General features: G+C 66.5%; 1 protein-coding gene across 2 annotated transcripts; it reads right to left on the reverse strand.

The window, feature by feature from the left end:
* Positions 1-674: 674 nt before the first annotated feature.
* AATK (apoptosis associated tyrosine kinase) lies at positions 675-19,653 on the reverse strand. 2 transcript variants are annotated; one of them, XM_050981196.1, is made up of 14 exons: positions 19,560-19,653; positions 10,458-10,591; positions 9,370-9,511; positions 8,447-8,526; positions 8,214-8,332; positions 7,695-7,782; positions 7,486-7,619; positions 6,788-6,872; positions 6,042-6,163; positions 5,767-5,916; positions 2,649-5,685; positions 2,361-2,529; positions 1,937-2,164; positions 675-1,766 (listed from the first exon to the last, which is right to left on the reverse strand). In XM_050981196.1, the coding sequence occupies exons 1-14, from the start codon at positions 19,642-19,644 to the stop codon at positions 1,738-1,740; spliced, it is 4,602 nt and encodes a 1,533-aa protein (XP_050837153.1). In that variant the 5' UTR covers positions 19,645-19,653; the 3' UTR covers positions 675-1,737. The 2 variants fall into 2 exon arrangements, with proteins under 2 accessions (XP_050837153.1, XP_050837154.1); XM_050981197.1 differs by lacking the exon at positions 19,560-19,653 and adding an exon at positions 18,956-19,022.
* Positions 19,654-19,999: the final 346 nt, after the last annotated feature.

The following is a 19,999-nucleotide window of genomic DNA, read 5'->3' on the forward strand; positions in this document are numbered from 1 at the left end:
GCAGGAAGGAAATCCTGAGAGCATCCCAGTCCTGCATGGGGAGCAGCCCTGGGTGCTGCACCCCTGGTCAGGGCAGGGGGTGGGCTCCTGTTGTAAAGGATAAGGAAAAAGCTTGGGAGAATTGGGTGGGGAGAGTTACAGGCCAGGTGGGGGCTAAAATAAAACACTTCAATAAGCACTAATTGCTTAGTAGGGGGGAGGAACCAGCAGTGGGGGTACTGGGTGGCATGGCCACCCTGGGACTGAAGCTGGGGTCCCCCAGGATCCTGGCTGTGACCTGGACTGGGGAACAGCCCCTGGCCCCCACAGAGCCTCCTGAGCACCGAGGGCACTCCAGCTGGGATGCAGCTCCAGGCTGGGCTGGCCATGGGAGAGGGTGGGAGAAGGGTGGGTGAGTATGGGGACACCTCTGCCAGCACCGGTGCCAGGCTGGGGCGGGGACAGGCTCATCCCATGGGTCCTGGTGCCAGAGCTGTGTCCAGCCCAGGGTGGGAGCACCCTGTGGCATGGAGCAGAGCCCCTGGCACCAGCCCCATCCCACATGGGTGCTGTCTGTGCAGTGTCCCTCATCCCCCTACACAGGGGCCAGGACAGGGGCAGGGGCTCAGGGGGGACATTTCTCACCTCAGGGTTTGGTCTATAGACCCCAAAAGGAACCAGCCCTGAATTCAAGGTTTCGCTCAGCTCCGCTTACTTCTATTTCCTTCCGGAAGCTGGAATTGCACAATTATCCTAAGCCTCGAATGAATTAAAAAAAAAACAAACAAAGAAAGAAACAAACAAACAAAAAAAAATAACCCAAAACAGAACAAAGAACCACGAGCGCGCCCCCCTCCCCCCCTCCCCAATAAGTCTCTTTGGCAGCAATAACTTAAAATCGCGTCAATGTGGGTTCAGTCAACAGCAAGTTTTGGTTTTGGGGTGGGGTTGGGGTTAGGGTTTTTTAATAATTTTGTTTAAATACAAAAATAGTCAGGTTGGTGGGTCCCGGTGGGGGATACTCCCTCCACAACCAGCCCTCCACGTGTTGCTCCCTGCTACAATGGGCAAGGGTCCCAGCAGTCCTCAGGGTCCCCAGCTGGGACTGATCCCTGCAAACCAAGGGAGGGGAGCTCCAAAGCCAAGGGAACCACTCTGGGTAGCCGGTGGCACCCCTGGCACAGGGAGTGACATCCAGAGTGGCAGCAGCCAGTGGCCCCTCGGTCAGGAATGTCGTGGAGTGCCTCTGGGGCAGCTGTGGGGCCACTGTGGGACAGCTGTGGGACAGCCAAGCTGCCACAAGGTGCGAGACTGAGCACAGGGCACAGGGAGGGAACAGCCCAGGGGAGAAGGGGTGTGGGGGACAAACTGCCTCGGGGAGCACATGTGGGCAAGAAGCCAAGGGGGAACTTCACTGGGGAGGACACTCCGCAAATGTTAGCAAGGTCAGGGCACTACCCTCGAAACGCTATAATTTATATATATATATGTGTGTATATATATATATATAAGTGTCTATTGTACACGCACGCTCACAGCCACCCGCACACCCGCACGGCGTCACCATCACCCACCGCCTGGCCCCGCGGGGGCCGCGCCGGCCCCGCTCCCACTCGAAGCAGCAAACGAGTTCCTTGCGATAAAATCTGCCTAAAAACTGCCCAGCGGGGTCTGGGAGCCCACGGGCGGCCCCCACGCCGGCCCCGCCGGCCCGCGCCACCCCGGTGCCAGGGCAATGCCGGCTGCGTCCCGGCGGGCTCACTCCCGGTCACCGTCTTCGCTGCTGCCTGCAACGAGCAGAGAGAGCCGTGAGAGGGTCCCGGACCCCCACGGGACATCCGGCCCTTCGCAGGGGTGACCGTCCCCACGGGGTGCAGGGACAGGGCTCACAGTGTGGGTGGCACTGGGACACGGCCGCTCTGGGCACCCACGGAGCAGCATCCCGAGGGGGACTCACCTCCTATGGAGTCCATGTCCGAGTCGGAGACGTGGGTGATGGAGAACCGGGACACCGGGGCAGGTGAGACCGTGAACCGGGAGAACTGGATGGGCAGCACCTGTTTCTGTGCCGGCACCAGGGCGGGCACGGCCGCGGGGGGCTCTGCTGGCGTCCCCGGCAGCGAGGCCACCAGGGACTGCTTCACTGGCATCAGTGGGAAGTCGTCGTCCCACTCGAATCCACCGCCTGGGATACAAAGTGAGGGGGCTGAGCCTCTTGTGAAGGTTCCACCATAACCTCTGACCCCATCACCCCATAACTGGCCTCCCATCATCCCATAACCGCTGTCCCCATGACCCTAAAACTGCCTCCCCATGATCCCATAAACGCTGCCCTCTCACCACCCCACAATCACCAGCCCTATGAGCTCCTGGTCTCTTACTCTCTTCCGAGGCGTTGCCATCCGAAGAGTCGTCAGAGGCTCCGAGCCTGTCCGTGGGGCTGGGGGGGCTGCCACTGGCAGGGGGCTGCCCCGAAGGCGAGGGGGGCTGCCCCGAAGGCAGGGTGGGCTCCGGGAAGCTCTGCTCAGCCAGCTCCCGCGTGGGGCTTTCCTGAGGATGGGAAAACGGCATGAAGGAACCTCACTGGGGGCTCGGCCGGAGATGGCTCCCACCACCAAAATGCCGTGGAGCCATGCCCAGTACCTGGCTCTGTCCCCCAGGGCACTCACCTGGTCGAAGAGGTAGATGGTCACATCGTCGTAGAAGGAGACGGCCTTTTTCTTGCGCTCCAGGTCCTCGCAGAAGGACTCGGACAGCAGGCTGGGCATCTTGAGGAGGCTGCGCAGGTTGCGGCCGCTCTGGCTCTCGGCCACCACGATGGGCACGGCTGCCGGCTCCTCCTCGCTCTCCTCGCTCTGCTCCTGGATGTTGTAGCAGCGCAGCTCCTCATCCGACTCATCGCTGTCTTCCGTGTCCTCCTCCTCCTCCTCTGGCTCCTCGCGGCGCTCGGGGGCAGCCGGGGCCGGGGAGAGACCCGGCGGTGATTCTCCCCCGGGGAGCAGCGTGCTGGGACCCCCCGGCGCATCACCCACCCCGGGCACCTCCAGGGGCAGCCGCCGGTCCCCAAGCCCCAGCGCGGGGGTCACAGTCTGTTTGTCCCCCACTGTGGCCCCCCCAAGTCCAGGGATGCCCTCGGACACGCAGGTCCCTCCAACAGCTGATGGCTCCCCAGGGCTCACTGGCACCGGGGTCAAGAGGAAAGTCTTCGGGGTCACAGAACCCGGGGGACAGGTGTCTGTGTCAGGACGCGGGGGGCTGCCAGGCACCAGCCCCGTGCCAGCGGGGCTCTGCTCTGTGCCAGGCACCTGCTCGGGTGAGCTCCCGGCCCCAGTCGCCACCCAGTCCCCCTCCAAAGCCACCGCCGCCGGCGTGGGCACCGCCACCGCGACGCCAGGCGCTGCCGGGGGGCTGCCGGGTGCCCCCGGCGGGTGCAGCGGGTCCTCTCCTCGCCCTGTGTCCTGCAAAGGGGAGCGGGGACCCTCCTCTGCCTCCGGGGTGCGGGACCCATCGCTGTCCCCCTCGTCCTTGTGGCCGCGCTCGGCCTCGGCGTCGCAGTCAGAGAAATAGGCAGAGTCGCGGTAGGGGCTCTTCTCGGCCAGGCCGGGCACCTCGGCCCCCGGGGCGCTGGGCAGCCGCGTTTCGGGGGCCGCAGCCTCGCCCTCGCCCCCCGGCAGCCCTGGGGGCGGCTTCCCCAGCTGGCTGAAGGCCTCGGGCTCTCGGGGCTCGTGGGGCTCCTTGAGGACGAACTCGGGGGACTCGTTGTTCTCGGTGTCGTAGCCGCTGTCGAGGGCCCGGGCCTGGCCCGCGGGCACGAAGGCGCCGGGGCTGAGCACCTCGCAGGAGCTGGCCGTGGAGGGGATGTCCAGCGACTCCAGCGAGTCCGGCGTCCCCACCTGCTTCTGCAGGGACCTGAGCGCCGGGGCCGCCTCCGCCCGCTCCGTGTATTCCCCGGAGAAGTCGGTGAAGACGCCGGAGGTCAGCTCGGCCGTGTCCTCGTCGCTGCCCTCGTCCACGCTGGGGAAGCTGCTGCTGGAGAAGGTCTTGTCCGGCGTCCGGTCGGCGTCGCTGGCGGCACAGGCGCCGCTCTCGGCCACGGCCTCCGCGGGCGCCTCGGCGGGCTCCGCTGCGGGCTGGGCGCCGTCCGCGCCGGGCTCGCCGGGGTGGCCGGGGCTCGGGGCGGCCGTGCCAGCCATGGGGGGGGCGGCCTCGCCCGGCCCCGCGGCGGCGGGGGGCAGCGGGCTGCGGGCAGGGCTTCCCCCGGCCGAGCTCTCCTCAGGGTGGGCATCGCGCGGGGCCCCCGGCGCAGGTGGCGGGGCCGCGGCGGGGCCCCAGGGCGCGGCGGGGCTCTCCGCCAGCGTGCCGGGCTGCGCGGGGCCGCAGGGTGATGAGTCACGGCCGTGCCAGGCCTGCCGCCGCGGGGAGGGCGAGCGGCACGGGGAGGAGGAGCCGCCGGCCATGGCGGGGGGCTGATCCTGCCGCGGGCGGAGGAAGTCGTGTCCCGGCGGGGACCCCCCGAGCTTGGGCTGGCCGCGGGGCACCGTGCCCAGCGGCTTGGCCATGAGCCCGCGGAACGTGATCATGCGGCGGTAGCACCAGCTGTCGCCGGCCGGGGGCTCGCGGGGGCTGCCGCCGATGTTGTTGTTGGAGGAGCTGTTGGAGGCCCACGGGTGCCGCTGAGACGGGGGGCTGGCACCGGCCGGTTGGGAGGCGCTGGGGGGGCTCTCCTCGCCCAGCTCCACCGCCACGCAGTCCGGAGGGGCCCCGCTCGGGCCCGCCGTCCCCCCGTAGCCCGGGGGGCTGTAGGCGCAGTTCCCCGACGGAGAGACGCCCAGCGGGTCGGCAAAGACACCGGGCTGGAAGGCGGGGACGGGCCAGTCCTGGCTGCCCGGCTGGGGGGGCTCCTCCTCCAGCAGGTACCCCTCAGCCCCGTGGCTGGGGGACGGCTCGTAGCCCCGCGGCTCCGGCCCGGGGCAGGGGTAGGGGTAGTACTCGGCGCACTCCCAGGAGCCCTCGGCCGCGGGCGCGTGGCCCAGCAGCGGCTCCATGCTCAGGGACACCGTGGGGCTGCCCGAGTCCGAGTCGTAGGTGCCGCCGCTGCGGCCGCCCTGGGCTCTCCAGCAGGCCGGCGGCCGCAGGGCCCCCTGCTCGCCCACTGGGCTGTAGGTGCACATGGCGTAGTCCAGCTCGGCGCTGCCCTCGCCGGGGCCCTCGATGCGGATGTAGTACTCGCTACCCAGGGAAGGGCTGTGGGCGCCCAGGATGGGCACCACGCCGGGCGCCGGCACCCCGGGGCAGCCGGACGCCTTGCACTCGTAGCAGGACGGGGACACCCCCAGGCTGAGCCCCGCCGTCGTGGCCGGGTAATAGAGGTCGTGGTAGCGGGCGGCGCTGCTGGGGCTCAGGGACCCCAGGGGGGCCTGGAAATGCTCGGTCTTGGTGTGCTCCCACTTGTACTCGAAGTTGAGGCCGTGGCTGGTCTCCATGACGGTGAGGATGTCGTCCCCGTCTGAGGGGAACCCGTCGGCCGAGAACTGCTCCAGCAGCGGGAAGGACGAGAGCTCGGGCTTCATGGAATTCCAGCGCTTCTCGAAGTCCTCCTCGGCCTCCGTGGCTCCCTTGGCGCACAGGTAGGACAGCAGCAGGTGCACTTCCTCGGCCGTGGGGCGCTGCTCGGGCTGCAGCCAGCAGAACTGCATCACCTCGTACCTGCCGTGGGGAGCGGCCAGCGTCAGCCCGGCCCCCGCCCGTGCCGCGGGGCAGGGGAAGGGGGCACCTCGGGCTCCTCACCAGCGCTCCGACAGCGACAGCTTCAGCTGGGGCTTGGGCAGCTTCAGCTGCTGCTCCTTGATGGCGTAGGCCAGCACTTGGCGGTCAGAGTAGTGGTCGTAGGGCTGGCTGCCCAGCTCAAACAGCTCCCAGATGGTGACACCCAGCGACCTGCGGGCATGGTGCCATGCTGGGGGTGCAGGGAGACTCCCATCCCGCCCCCGACCGTCGGCCCCAAAACCACCCCGATGCACCCCGTGAGGCTGCAGCCCCCCGTGCCCCCCAGAGCCGCTCACCAGACGTTGCTGGCCTTGGTCTGGTCCACCACGAGCAGGTTGCCGTGCACCTCATCGATGAGCTCGGGCGCGATCCAGCGCAGCGGCACCCACAGCTGGTCGGCCGTCACGAAGTAGTCGTCCTGCCAAGTGTGCAGGGTCAGTACGAGAAGAGAACGTCAATCCATGGCGTCAGGGACCGGCCACGCCGCGGCACCGCCACCCCCTGCCTCCCCAGCCTGCACCGCTGCCCCCCATGCCCCTTGTTCCCCCACATCTGCCCCCAGCCTGTCCTCCTCTGCTCCTGGCACCTACTGTCCCTTGTTGCCTGCCCTCCTTCCCTCCTCTGCTCCCCCACCCGAGCCCCTCTGGACCCCCAGTTTGGCAATCCCAGCTCTGCAGGAGCCGTGGGCAAACTGGAGCAGGACAGAGACACAACTGGACGGGTGGGAACCCAAGGCTGTGCTGGCAGCTGCCTGCAGGGTCCTGTGCCTGGCAGAGGGGCACGTCTGGACCAGCCCAGGCAGTGTCACCCCACAGGTGGGTGCCAGGGCACACCGGGTGGCACTAAGGGTCCCTCACAGGGGGGTCTGAACCCCCCAGCACCCCAGCAAACACAGGGGTATCCCGACACCGCTGGGGAGGGGGGGGTGTGTGCGTGAGGGTGGGGGAAGGCTCTCTCGAGTCTGTGCCAGGGTGGGTACATGGGGGTACCGCAGGATCCCACCGCGTAGCCCCAGCCCCCTCCTCCCTCCAACCAGCCTTACTTTGTACTTGCAGTGCGAGAGCCCGTAGTCCCCGATCTTCACGGTGAGGTCAGCGGTGAGGAGGCAGTTCCGCAGGGCCAGGTCGCTGCCAAGCAAACCCGGAGCTGTCACCGGCACCGAGAGCTCGGGAGGCACCACCGGGGACCCGGCTGGGGCGGCCGTGCGGCGGCGGGGCCGTTCCCCGCCCGGCTCCGGGCGTGCCCGAAACGCGGCTCTCAGTGCACAGCAGGAATGCCCGCGCGGCCCCAGCCGCGCCGCTGTCCGTCCGTCCATCCGTCACACGCCGAGCCAAGCAGAAGGCGGCTGTTCCCGGGCAACGTGAGCCCTGGCACGGGGCCGGGCTCCCGGGCGGCTGCTCCGGCACTGGGCAGGTCATGCAGCCGGGCACAGGCAGGACCCCCGCTGCAGCAGGGACCACCGGGGCTGGGATGTCCCCCTCCCACAGCTCGAGCATCCTCGTGGTGACCAACTTGTAGAGCCAGGCTCGGGTGGGGACACTCCGGTGGCCCCCGATGGCAGCGCGCCCCCTCCTCAACAAAATCACTGATGCTGGAGTCTCCATCTGCAACTCACTCAGCACCAGGATATTGTTGGGCAGGAGGAGCAGTGGTGGGGCAGGAGCACTGGCACCTTGGGGACCCCCCCCATGCAGACCCCGCACTGCTCCCCAGCTCCCCCCAGAAGGCAGCACAGCCTACCTGTGGATGTAATTGTTCCTGTGCAGGTGCAGGACGCCGCAGGCCACCTCGCACGCCATCCTCTGCAGGGTCAGCAGGTCGGGGGTCATGGCCTCGGCCCCCCGGCAGCTCCGCAGGTACCCCTTCAGGTCGCCCTGCGGGCAGTGCCATTGTCACCCTCCGTGCCCGGCGCCCAGGGGGCACTGTGGGCAGTGGGCACAGGGACTCACCAGCGGGCAGAACTCCATCACCAGCAGGTACGGGGTGACCTCGGCGCACTGAGCCAGGCACTGCAGCAGGTTGGTGTGCTGGAGGGCTCTGCGTGGGCACAGCAATGGGGGCGTTGGTGCACCACTGCCCTTCCTGTGCTGGGGGGATGGCAGCAGTGCCCCAGGAGCCATCGTCCTGCCTGCACCGGGGCTGTCACAGGGGCTGCCGGGAGCGGGTACCAGCGTGTCCCAGCACCCGGGATGTGTCACAAAGGGACATTTGTTCAGCTGTGCTGGGACAGGAGCAGCCCTGTGCCCCCCCCACTTGGTCCAGCTCTGCCCATGACCTCACTGCTGCCCCATGGCATGGCTGTGGCCCCACACAGCCCCCATCCTGCCACGATGTAGGGACAGAACTGTGCTGCCCCAGAGTAAGGGGCAGCCACGGCTCTGCCCAGCAGCTGAAGGTGGCACGGAGTGGGTCTGCCCCCATGCCACAGCATCCCTGCTCCCAGCACTGTGGAGTGACCCCAGAGGTACCTGTAGGGTTGCGCTTCTTCCAGGAACTGCATCTGGTCCTGCACGCTGGCACTCGCCTTCAGCTCCTTCACCACCACCTGGGTGCTGCTGATGCCCGAGTTCACCTCCCCCAGGAACACCTGGTGCAGGGGACAGGCTCATCCCTCCATGCACACCCCAAACCCCCCTGGCACAGCCGAGGCCCTACGTCCCAGCAGGGTGGGGGGTCCGGGGGTCCCTGGGCCTGGGCTCACCTTGCCGAACCAGCCATGCCCGATCTCCTTCAGGTACAGCAGGCTCTGCCGCCCCAGGTCCGCCGACTTGAGGAGCTGCACTGTAACAGAGCCCATCCAGCTGCCCGCGTGTCCCTCTGCCCACACATCCCCCTGTCCCCCTGCCCACACATCCCCTTGTCCCCCTGCTTGTGCTTCCCACCAGTCCCAGCCAAGCCCCACTGTCCTCACCGTGCCACCTGGTGCCAGGCCTCCTGCCACCCCAGGATGCTCCGGAGCATCCATCCCCAGGAATCCTGCATCCCAGGCATCCTCGTCTCCAGGCATCCTCCCACGATCAGGGGATATGGGCTATCAGTGTTCCCGAGTGTGATGGCAGCAGAGCTGGCTCCCTGCCCCTTCTCCTCCGCAGGGAGTGCAGCGCTGAGCCCGGCACAGCACTGGCATTTAGCCCCTTCCCAGCCCCCCTGGTGCAGTCCGGCCCCTCGGGAGCCCGTGCCAAGGGCAGGCAGCAATGGGGCCATTGTTGGTCCTTTCTGCCCCCCCCCACCGTGGCCATTCTTTGGGCAGGGAGTGACAACGGGGCGGGAGGGGGCACCACCAGGCGCCCCCCACATTCCTCTCCCACTCAGAGGCTTGTTTACATGGGGCCAGGGCTCATGGATGTCACCGTACAGGGTGGCCGTGTCCTGTCCCACCCCGGTGCTGCTACCCTGGGCTGGGACACGCAAGTGCCAGGAGGCAGGGACAAGGGACCCTCGCACAGGGGGACCCTGCAGTGCTCCCCAGGGACCTTGGCTGCCTGTCCCCTGCCAGAGCTCCCCTGGATCTGTGGATCTGTCCCTCCACCGCAGGGGACACCCAGCATCCCCACGTCACCCCGTGCCCAGTGATGAGAGACCCCATCCGTGGCATACAGAGGTCCTGCCCCTACCCTGGCTTACCTGAGCGCCCCGGCTGCTTGGCCATGGGCAGGGACACCTTGGTGAGGGGCAGCACATAGACCTCGGGGCCATGCTGGGGGGCAGGCGAGCCCTGGGCCGACAGCTCTGTCACGTAGTCGTCCCCCTCGGCATTCTCAAACTCCTGGTTCAGGGTGCAGGGGGGGTGATACACCGAGCAGAGACAACTGACACCGTGGGCTCCCCACTGCTCTAGTGCCCCGCACACCCCTCTGCCCCAGCAGGCTCATGGGGGCCCAGAAATGCCCCTCTCCCTGCACATATCCCTGCCCGCACTCGGGGAAGGCACACCCTCCCCACCAGCCATCCCATTACCTGTCTGTGCCACCCCGGCAGCCCTCGGCTCCCAAAAGCCACCCGGGCGAGCAGGTAGGACACGGTGAGCATCTCTCCGTGCCAGGCTGTGCCTCATGGCGCTGCCAACACCGCCAGCACCGCACCGTGTGCCATGTGCCACTGCGGGCCACGCGCGGACACCGGCCCGGCCTCTCGCCCATAAATACGAGTGCGGGGGCACCAGGGGGTCACTGTCCCCCCCCGGCACGGCGAGGTGCTCCGGCGGTGTGGGACGTTACACAACACCCGGCGTGTCCCCCCCAGCCTGACCCCCCCCAGCCGCGGGCGCCACAAGCCTCCACAAAAATCTCAGCAATTAGGGAAAAAGCCTTTTCTCGGCACATTCTGTGCCTGTGAGGTCAGGGTGCCTCCCACCCTCGGGGGCGTGCGGGTGGGACCGGGCCCTTAACCGTGGCGTGGCCTGACCCCGCACGGAGCCAGGAGCACGGATGGGTCAGGATACGACCCCAAGGATCCTGAATCCCACAGATCCACGCTCTGTGGAGCTGGGATCCAGGATCCAACCCCAGTGTGCTGAGCCCCGCAGCCCCGGCAGGCAGCGAGGGGCTGAACCCCTCCCTCCAAGCGCTGCTATCCTGAGCCGAGACACATCCAGCCCTGGCACTGGGGCCGAGAATTCTGCACCAGGAGCCTCCAGACACTTCCATCCCTGCTGTGTCCCTGGGAAGAGCCCCTCACCCTGGCCTGGGAACCCCTCCCAGCCCCTAGCTCACCTTGAAGCCAATGTCCCCCTTCTTGCAGCACAGACAGGCCAACATGAGGAAGATGAAGGTGAAGAGCCCCGAGAAGGAAACGGCCACAACAGCCAGCGAGGAGGACCAGGAGAGCTCACTAAGGGGGGTGCCGTCTGTGGGGACACAAGGTGGTCAGGGCTGGGGGCACCAGGGAGGGGTCACGGGGCATGGGGAAGGGACACGGCTGCACTGCCTGGGCACTGCATCCTGTGGGCACCAGCACACCCCAAATCCCAGCACCTGCCACCCCCCTCCAGCTGTGCGGTGTCCCGAGGGGTGGCAGGGCACATGGTGGCCACAGTGGCAGTGGAGGTGGCTGTGTCACAGCTGCCCATCCCTAGCAGGCCCTGCTGCCAGCTGCAGCTGCCACATTACTATTCTGCCCGGAGCCTGCCCAAACAACCGGCGCCGTTGTGGTGGGAGCAACCGGAAGGTCATGGCACTGCCAGCGGAGCGGGTCACCGGAGACCCCCAGAGCTCCACAGTGCCCAGCTGGGACCGGTGCCCTGTGCCCAGCCATGAGCCTGGCACAGACCCCCACCAGTGCCATGCTCCCTCCCTGGGTCACCAAGCCCCTGCCAGGGATGCTCGTGGCACACACGTGGCTCCAGCACGTGGCCCATGGAGCATCCCTGTCCCTGTGCCCTGGCCACGCTGCCCTGCTCCGGAGCTCCAGCTCGGGCTCCCCTGTGTCCTTGAGACTGGCACCTGAAGGGCACCAGGGCTGGGGAAGGTTCTGCTGCCCTCATGGGCACCAGCAGCACCCGCTGTCCCCAGGCACTGCCTGGCACCACGCGGGGTGGGCACAGGGCACCCTGGCTCCCAGCATGGCCCCATGGGCCTTGGCACAGCCCGGCCATGCCAGGGAGCAGGGAAGGAGCTCCAGAGCCATCTTCTGAGGCTCGGGATGCAAAGCCGAACCTGGGAGGAGCGGGGGGCGGCGTGCCCCCCCTTCCAGCTGGTTTCCATGGTGAACACACTTTGTACCGCCAACGTCACCATTTTCCCTGGATAGTGGGACAGCAAGAGAGAAAATGACTCACTGAAAAGAGCCTTTGAACGGCAACGGGGAGTGGAGCAGGGGACGGGAGCCCGTCCGAGGGCACCGTCAGCTGAGCTGCCCCTCAGCTTGGGAACTGGAGGTTCCCAGAGAACACAACAGGCCAGTGAGATCCAGCTGGTCCTGCCTCAGTTTCCCCACCTGCACAACCAGAGACCTGGGAGCCGTGACCAGCCCAGACTGGGCAGGGGCACCACTACTGCCATGACCTGCTGGCACCTTCCCTCCCTGTACCCACAGCAACGGTGATGGGAAGTGTGGCATCATCTCAGATCCAAATTATCTCAAATCCAGGTCAGGTGCACCTGCAGCAGCAGCTGCTGGAGTGCAGGGAGCACCAGGACACGAGGGACACCAGGACACAGGGGACACTGGGGTGCAGGGCTGCCTGAGTGCAGCCTGAAGTACCCCAGGACCCTCAGGAGAAACCAGGGCCCCCAGCACATGCTGCCCTCCATTCCCAGGCTCTGCCTCCCAGTCTGCCAGCAGGGGTGAGGTTCCCCTGGCACCGAAGCCATGCCCTCCCCTGGCCTTCCTCACCACAGGGGTGCTCCGTGCATCCCCCAGACTGCGGTGGCACTGACAGCCCCTCCACCCAGTGACCCCTGAGCCAGGGACCACCACCCTCACCGGGCCAGCCCCGCGGCAGGGCACTGCTGGGCACTGCTGGGGCTGCTGAGGCTGCTGAGGCTGGTGGCAGCAGACAGGCCACAGCTCCAGGGACACCTGCCCCAGCCTCACCCCCAGTCCTGGCAAACGGGAGCAGAAGGGACACGGGGGAAGAGGGGGATGCCGGATGCCGTGAGGTGCAGTGGGGTGCAGCAGGGTGTAATGGGGTGTAATGGGATGCAGGAGGGTGCAGAGGGCTACAGCGGGATGCAGTGAGATGCAGCGGGGCGCAGTGGGGTAGAACGAGGTGCAGTGGGGTGCAGCATTGCCCTCCCACCCCACGGAAGGCGCCGCGCACCCGCGGCCGGCACAGCCCCGCCCGCGCTGTCCCCCCCGCCTGTTGAATCGCCCACCCAGCGCAGGTCGCGGCTCCGAGCGGGGACGGGCCAAGGCCGGCGTGTCCCGATGCGGGCCGGTACCGCTCCGCCCGGAGCGCGGCCGCCCTCCCGCCGCCGCCGCTGCTGACTCACGGCCCCGGGGCTGCCGCCGGCCCGGCCGTGGCCCCGCTCCTCCGGCGGCCGGCGGGGCGATGCTGCGGCCGCCCGGCGATCCCGGCGATGCCGGCGGAGCCCGCCCGGCCAGCGGCGGCTGACGTGTGCGGAAGGGCCGAGCCGGGGCTCCCGCAGAGCCGGCGGCGGCTCGGGGCTCCCGGCCCGGGCACTGCCCCGGGCTGCGGGCACGGCACGCCCCGACCCCGCTCCCACCGCTCCCCTCGCCGCAGCACCTACCGCAAGACAGCCTGTGCCTCAGTTTCCCCACTGGTGATTCCCAGCTGCCCTGGGAGGGCTCGCAGGGTCATCCAGGAGGGGATGGATGCTCTGGCGCCTTGGGAGCATGGTCCACAAATCCCCCCTTCCCTCTGGCCGCCCACCGCGGATTTCAGCCTGGAAACATGCCAGATCCTGCTGGGCAAGGTTGGATTTAGGCAGGGAGAAGGGCAGGATATGGGTAGGAAGCAACGCAGGATTGGGGCAGGATTTGGACAAGGAGCAGGGCAGGACTGGGGCAGGATTGGGATGGGATTTGGGCAGGATCAAACACATCCCTCAGCCCCTCTGGCCTGCTCGCTCCCATCCCAGCCCCATCCTCTCTCCCTGGCATCACTCATTAATCCCCGTGCCCATGGGCAGCTTCCAGGGAAGCAATTTCACAGCCCACAGGACACGCTCTGCTCAGCCACACACACAAAGCCCCCGCTGCCCTTTGGGATGTGAGCACAGGCTGGGCCTGGGGACTCTGCAGCTCTGGGGGAAACTGAGGCACCAGCAGGAACCACCCCGGCCTGCACCCCTGAGCCTGGGAGCCCCTGCCATGGGAGCAGTCATGGAGCAGGGTCAGGGCTGGCAGTAGCCACGGTGCCAGCCAGGAGCCTGGCACGGAGCTGGTACCCACAGCATCCTCCCCTGGGCTGCTCAGGACCCTGGCACCCCTCGGTGTGGCACCCAGAGCCTGCTGGGCTTCTGCAGGATCCAGACATCCCCTCACCAAAAGCAGGGGCAGGGAGCAGCACCCTTTATCCCCATTGCTGGAGACCTTTTCCCACCAGGAAGAGCCAGGGCCATTGGAGCAGCCTCTCTGGTGATTAATAGATCAGTTAATTGTGAATTCCAGGCACGCCTGGCTAATCCCTTCTCCTTCTGTATCTTTTAACGTGGCGTGTTTCACCAAAAGGATTGATTCTGCCCTTTCATTCTGGTTTTACCATCTAGGGCAGAAACAGCAGCAAAAAATAAATAGGTGGAAAATAACAGAAAATCATCCATCATTTTCTGAAGCAAGGAAATAAAAACAAGGATTGTGCTAGGGACAGGCTGGGCTCTGGCGTTGCTGCGCACACACCACGCGTGTCAGCCTGATTAGGGACAAAAAATCAAGTTCCTCCATCAAAGCCTGCCCTGATGCAGAGCCAAGAGCCAACAATTCCCTCTGTTTCCACAGAAAATAATACTAATATTATTATGATAATATAATTATTATAATGTAATTCTAATAATACCATATATAATAATAATATATAGTAATAATATATTATTATATATAGGATATTGTAATTGTGTATGGAATTATATATAGAATTATACTTTATATTGTATTTTATATATAATTATATAGTCTATCCGGATTATAGAATTATTAGTATTATAAAAATATATTGTAATTTAAAAAAAATATTGTAAAAGGCATTCAAAGCAAGCTCAAATTGATTATTTAAACTGAGCTCTCGTGCTTGTTGTTCTCGGTGAGCGCTCAGTGGGGGCTGTGCAGCCCATCCCACACTGCCCAGACAAACCCGCTGTCCTGAGGGACTGGGAGAGCCCCGGTGTCCGGCAGGGATCCTCCATGGGGCCCGGGAACGCCGTGCCGGGGCAGTGCCGGGGGCAGTGCCAGGGGGGCAGTGCCAGGGCAGTGCCGGGTATGGGGCAGTGCCAGCTGGTCCCAGTGCCACGCCGGGGGCAGTGCCGGGACAGTGCCGGGACAGTGCCAGCCAGTCCCAGTGCCACGCCGGGGGCAGTGCCGGGGCAGTGCCAGGCGGCGGCGGTGCCATGCCAGGGGCAGTGCCCGGGGCAGTGCCAGCCGGTCCCTGTGCCGGGCACATGGCCCCGGCCCGCCGAGGCTCGCAAAGCCCGGAGCCTTTACGTAACAGCGGGAGCGGCAGCGCGAACCGAGCGCCCTATTTATATCCCAAAGGCTCGGCGCCGTTACGAAACGAGCGGCTCTGGCTCCGGAGCACGGCCCGAGCAGGGGGTGAGCAGTGCCCCGTGGCACAGGAAGGAGCCCGGGCTCGGGGTCTGGCTCTGCCCCCCAGCACGGCCCAGATCCCACTGCCCCAGCCCTGCTCGGCATCGAGGACGCTCAGGACATGGAGCTGGGGAGTGCCTGGCACCTCCCTGCCCCACGTCCACCCTCGGGTCAGTCCGTGGTGCCCAATTCACCTGCAGGCACGGGAACACACAGAGCAGGGTGGCTGGAAAATCCCTCCTTCCCCAGAGGGATGGCTGAGGGTGGGCGCAGGGCACGGCTGAGCAGCACACAGCCACTGAGGTATTTTGGAAAGGTGAAAATGGTGGCTGACACGGTGGCCCGGCAGCAGGACACCCTGGCACAGCTGGGATGGGAGCCTGGGAGCTGGTGGATGCCCTGCCAGCCAGGGCAGTGCTGTTCCACTTACTGCGTTTGCCCACACTGGAATTTTCCTTTGCTCCAGTAATTAAAACAAACGGCGTTAACCCCGCTGCTGGCACCAGGCTGCAGGGAGGAGGTGGGCACGGCTGGCACAGGGGAAGGGACAGGAATGGGGATCCCCCAATAGTCTGGGCTGTGAGACAGTGGCTCTGCAGGAAATCCTGGGAAATTCCCATTCCTTCAGTGCTCAGCCCTCCCAAATGCACGATCCCCACATACTCACTGTCCCTTGGCTGGTCCTGAGCTCCACCACGAGCCTGGTGCCAACTCTGGAGCATCCCAGGATGCTCCTTGTCCCCTCAGTGTCCCCGGTCATCAAGGCCTGGGCTGGCTCTCAGAGCTTGGCTGACAGCAACAATGGCAGTGGCAGCCCTGAGACGGCTGTGCTGTGCTCTGATGGGGCTTCCCGGGCTCTCAGGGGGATTAATGCCCCCAGGAGATTTATTTGCCTGCCAGTGGGCATGCTGAGTCAGCACAGAGCAGCTCCTCTCGGGCCAGCCCTGTCACCCTCCAGCCCTGTGACACAGCCCCGTGGGGTCCCTCTGGCTCAGCCCAGGGAGCAAATTCCCACTGGGGATGTGAGGGGCCACTTGCTGGGGCAGGAGCCAAGCCCAGACCTGGAGTGGCAGCAGTGCATGGCCAGGACCATTATCCCTGCATCCCACCACCCCTGGCTCCCACCATGCCACAGTGCCACCATCACTGGATCTCACCGTGCCACCACCCCTGGATCCCACCGTGCCACCACCCCTGGCAGTGGCCCCAGCCCCTCTTCACTTGCCAGATCAGTGCAGCAGCACAGGGTGGGAACAGGCTCAGCCATGGCACCAGAGCAGCCCAACTGCCCCTCTGACCCAAATCCTGGGATTTTCCAGCCCAGCAGTGGGATGGCAAGGAGGTGACGTCACACCAAGGCAAAACCCGGGATGCTGCCTGACGACAGACACTAAACACTGAACACAGACCCCTGCTGGGTGGGGACCCCTTGGCTGTACCCCCACGCTGGCAGTGCCACTGCTGCCCCACATGCCCTGCTGTCACCGGGGTGCCAGGCTTGGCTCGGGGGCACCGCAACCCCGCTCTGGCAGGGAGGATGCAGTGCCAGGGAGGGCAGAGCCACTGGCTGCCCTGGCACAGGGTGTCCCAGCAGGGCTGGGAGTGCCGGGCAGGGAGCCCGTGAGTCACAGCCCCGCTGCCCCCGGCGGCGCGGGGCCCTTTCAACCCCGGCACGTTAATTTCTGCTAATTGGCTTTGACAGGGATCGGTGTCAGCGTTCCAGAACGCACCCGCCCATGTGTGTGGGGCAGGAGGGAGGGAGAGCAGAAGGGGGGAGCAAAGCGGCACCCTCAGGGAACAGGATCCTGGCTCTGTCCTCTCACTGAGCCAGGTAGGGCCTGGCTGCCCTGTTGTGCCGTGCCAATGTCATTCCCTGTGCCAGGACAGGGGGCTTGCCACGTGCCACCCCACGCTGCCTGCCCCCAGCATCCCTGTGGGCACTGGGAGTCACCTCCTGGCACTGTGCCCAGCTCCTGCTGCCCTCCAGCCCGGAGTGCCATCCCCCAGTGGGAAACATGTGGCAAGACAGGACACCGGGCACAGTGCTGCCAACACTGTCACCTCCCAGCCAAGGAGCTCCTGCTGCCCTGCCCCAAATCCCCTCGGTGTGTCCAGTACCAACAGCACCTTCCCCCTGTAGGGCCCAGTAGGTGCCAGAGCGTGCCTGGCCTTGGTTTGGGTTGCCAGGGTGCTTCTGCTTGCTATGTCCCCTTTGCCACCATGGTCCCCCAAGTCCTTTCCCATCCTTGTGCCAGGAGCAGCCGGTGGCACTGGGCACAGAGCACCAACACTCACCATGCTGCTGTCACTGAGTGTCACCAGGGCACCAGAGGGCAGCAGGTGCCAGGTGGACCCAAAAATATTGGGCTGGGGGGACTCCTGCCCTCCCTTTTCCTTGATTCCCCAGGGCAGGGGGTGGGCACCCATTTCCCCCTGGAAGCCCAGGAGATGTGGGGGGCACATTGGGGCAGGCAGTGCTGGGTCGTGCCCACTGGTGGCTCCAGTGCTCTGTGCAAGAGCATCTCCAGGCCTGGCCTGGGAATGGGTGAAGAGAGATGGGAACAACGAGGCTGCAGGGCTGGGACCCTCCCCCAGAGCCCCCAGAGCCTCCAGAGCCCCCTGCACCTGGAAGAGAATGAACCCCTGGCAGAGCTGACACTGACATCCCTGATGCAGATGTTGGGAGAAGCCAGATCCAGCAGGTGAGGCTGGAACAGGAGCAGCTGCACTGGCACATCCCTGTGGCATCTCCACCCCAGGTGACACTGCTGTCACTGTTCCATGCCACCAGGCCACATACGGCCCAGCTTCCAGCCGTGCTTTCCAGGGAACGCAGGACCAGGATGAAGGGGATGTTCCCCTTGGCAGCACCAGAGCCCCCAGGCCTCTCCTGTCCTGTCCCAGCTGAGGTGCCAACGTGCCCTACAAACTGCTGCCCCCAGTTCCTCACTGGCACAAGACACCCCCAGGGAGCCAGGCTGGCACAGGCAGCCACGCTGCCACACAGGCAGGAGCTGCTGCCACATGGACCAAATCCACAAAGCCGTGAAATCCAGAATCTGGTTTGTTCCCCCCTTTAATTCCTCTCCCGGTGCTGGTGGGCGGCAGCTGCACGGCAGCGCCGAGCCCTGGGCCTGGCAGCACAGCACAGGCAGCGATGGAAGCAGGGTTGAAGGCTTTTGAAACCAAACCTGCCTCCAGAGCCCCCGGGCCGGCAGGATTCGCGTGGAGCGGGGCCACACCAAAATCCAAAGCAAAATCTCCTCAAGGGCTGAGCTGGGCAAACGGCTCCGTCCCGGCCCTGCCGCATTTTGGATGTAAATAATGAGATTTTAGAAGCAAATAATGAGCAGCTGGGGACAAAGTCCCCGCTCGGTGACTCCTGGTGCGGCTCATTTCCAAATCCCCCCACGGATTCCCACCGTGCGCAGCCGGGGGAGCGGGAGCGGCGGAGGAAGGAGGGACCGGGAAGGCGGCGGGGAGGGATGCGGGAGCCCGATACCGACAGCCCGAGCCTCCCCACCGCCGCGTCCGGCACGGGCGCCGCTTCGCCGCCTTCGCGGTGCCGGAGGAGGCGCCGGGAGCGGCGGCCCCGACACGCGTTATCCCGGGCTGGTAAACAAAGGGCCGGAGCCGAGCGCCCGCCGGACGCTACCACGAGGGGTCCCGGTGCCCGCGCGGTGCCAGCCCCGCACCGGGAGGGACACGAGGCGGCTGCGGGGGGCGGCGGCGAGGGGCGGCTGCGGCGGCCGCAGCCCCGAACACGCACCGCAGTCGCCAGCCCCGCGCTGTTCCGCGGCTGCAGCATCTTCCTGCAGCTGCGCCGCGGCCGGAACACGGCGCTTACATAACGGCTGCGCCCCGAAACGCCGCTGCCGTGCCCCGGCACCCCACCGAGCCCCGCCGGCTCCCCCAGCCCCGCCGTGGGACCCTCAGACCCCCGCTCCCCGGCCGCCGCTTGTCTCAGGCGGCGGGGGCTCAGCCCCAGCTCCGTCTTCCTCCCTCTCACCATCACCATCCTCCCTGTTGTTATTATTCCGTTCCAGTCCCGGAGATGCCTTCAGAGGCAGCGCAGCCCCGGGATTCCTCCGCGCTCCAGCCCGTGGAACAAAATGCCGCCCGGCTGCAGCAGCGATCCCACCGCACCGCCACACCGGCTGTCCCCCCGCCACAACCGGGATGTCCCACTGCCACACCGGGGTGTCCCACTGCCACGCCGGGATGTCCCAGCACCACACCGAGGTGTCCCCCCGTCACACCGGGATGTCCCATGGCCACATCGGGGTGTCCCCTTGCCACACCGGGGTGTCCGCCCGCCACACCGGGGTGTCCCAGCACCACGCAGGGGTGTCTCACCGCCACCCCGGATGTCACACCGCCACAGCGGGTCGGGTCCGGCTGTCAGAGCCCGTGCAGTGACATTCCCGGTGATGAGGGCGAGGGGATGCTCTGCTCGCGGTGCAGCGCGATGCGGGGATGCTCGTTCCCGGTGCACCGGGAGGGCAGAGCGGGCAGCGGCTCGGGACTGAGCCGGGCACACGGCGGAGCACCGGGGGAGGCTCGGCGCGCGGGAGGGGGTGCTGGTCCGCCAGCCCCGGGGCTGCGGCACTTACCGGGGTCGAAGTGGGAGCTGAAGGCGAGGCTGGGGCTGAGGAAGGCGGCCGCCATGGCAGCGGCGGCGGTGGGGAAGCGGCCCATGGCGCGGCGGCGGCGGGAGCCCCACGGCCGCCGGCTGCCGCTGGCCCCGCGCTGGGCACGGCGGCGGCGGCGGCGGCGGCGGCGGCTCCTCCTCCATGGCGGCCCCGCGGCCCCGCGCCCCGTGCCCCGGGGAGGGGCCGCGCCGCCGCTGAGCAGCGGGACCGGGCGGGCGGGGGCGGCAGGTGGCGGAGCCGCAGCCCCGGGACCGCACCGGGATCCGCGTCCTCCCCCCCGGGATGAGCCGCCGCCGCCCCCGCGCGGTCCCGCCGGGATGGATGGGGGCCATGGGGGACCCTCGGATGGGAACGGAACTTCCGAGGGGCAGCCGGCACCCTGGAGCGGGACCGGGACCCCC

Source organism: Serinus canaria, chromosome 18 (assembly GCF_022539315.1).
Source record: "Serinus canaria isolate serCan28SL12 chromosome 18, serCan2020, whole genome shotgun sequence".
Lineage (NCBI taxonomy): Eukaryota > Metazoa > Chordata > Aves > Passeriformes > Fringillidae > Serinus > Serinus canaria.

Excerpts from the sequence above, each read along its gene's own strand:
- AATK (XM_050981196.1), bottom strand. The coding sequence starts at position 19,644 with ATGGGCCGCTTCCCCACCGCCGCCGCTGCCATGGCGGCCGCCTTCCTC. Across the intron at positions 2,530-2,648 it reads CCATCTACCTCTTCGACCAG|GAAAGCCCCACGCGGGAGCT; the intron begins GTGAGTGCCCTG and ends TCCCATCCTCAG. Across the intron at positions 1,767-1,936 it reads GGACATGGACTCCATAGGAG|GCAGCAGCGAAGACGGTGAC; the intron begins GTGAGTCCCCCT and ends TGCTCGTTGCAG.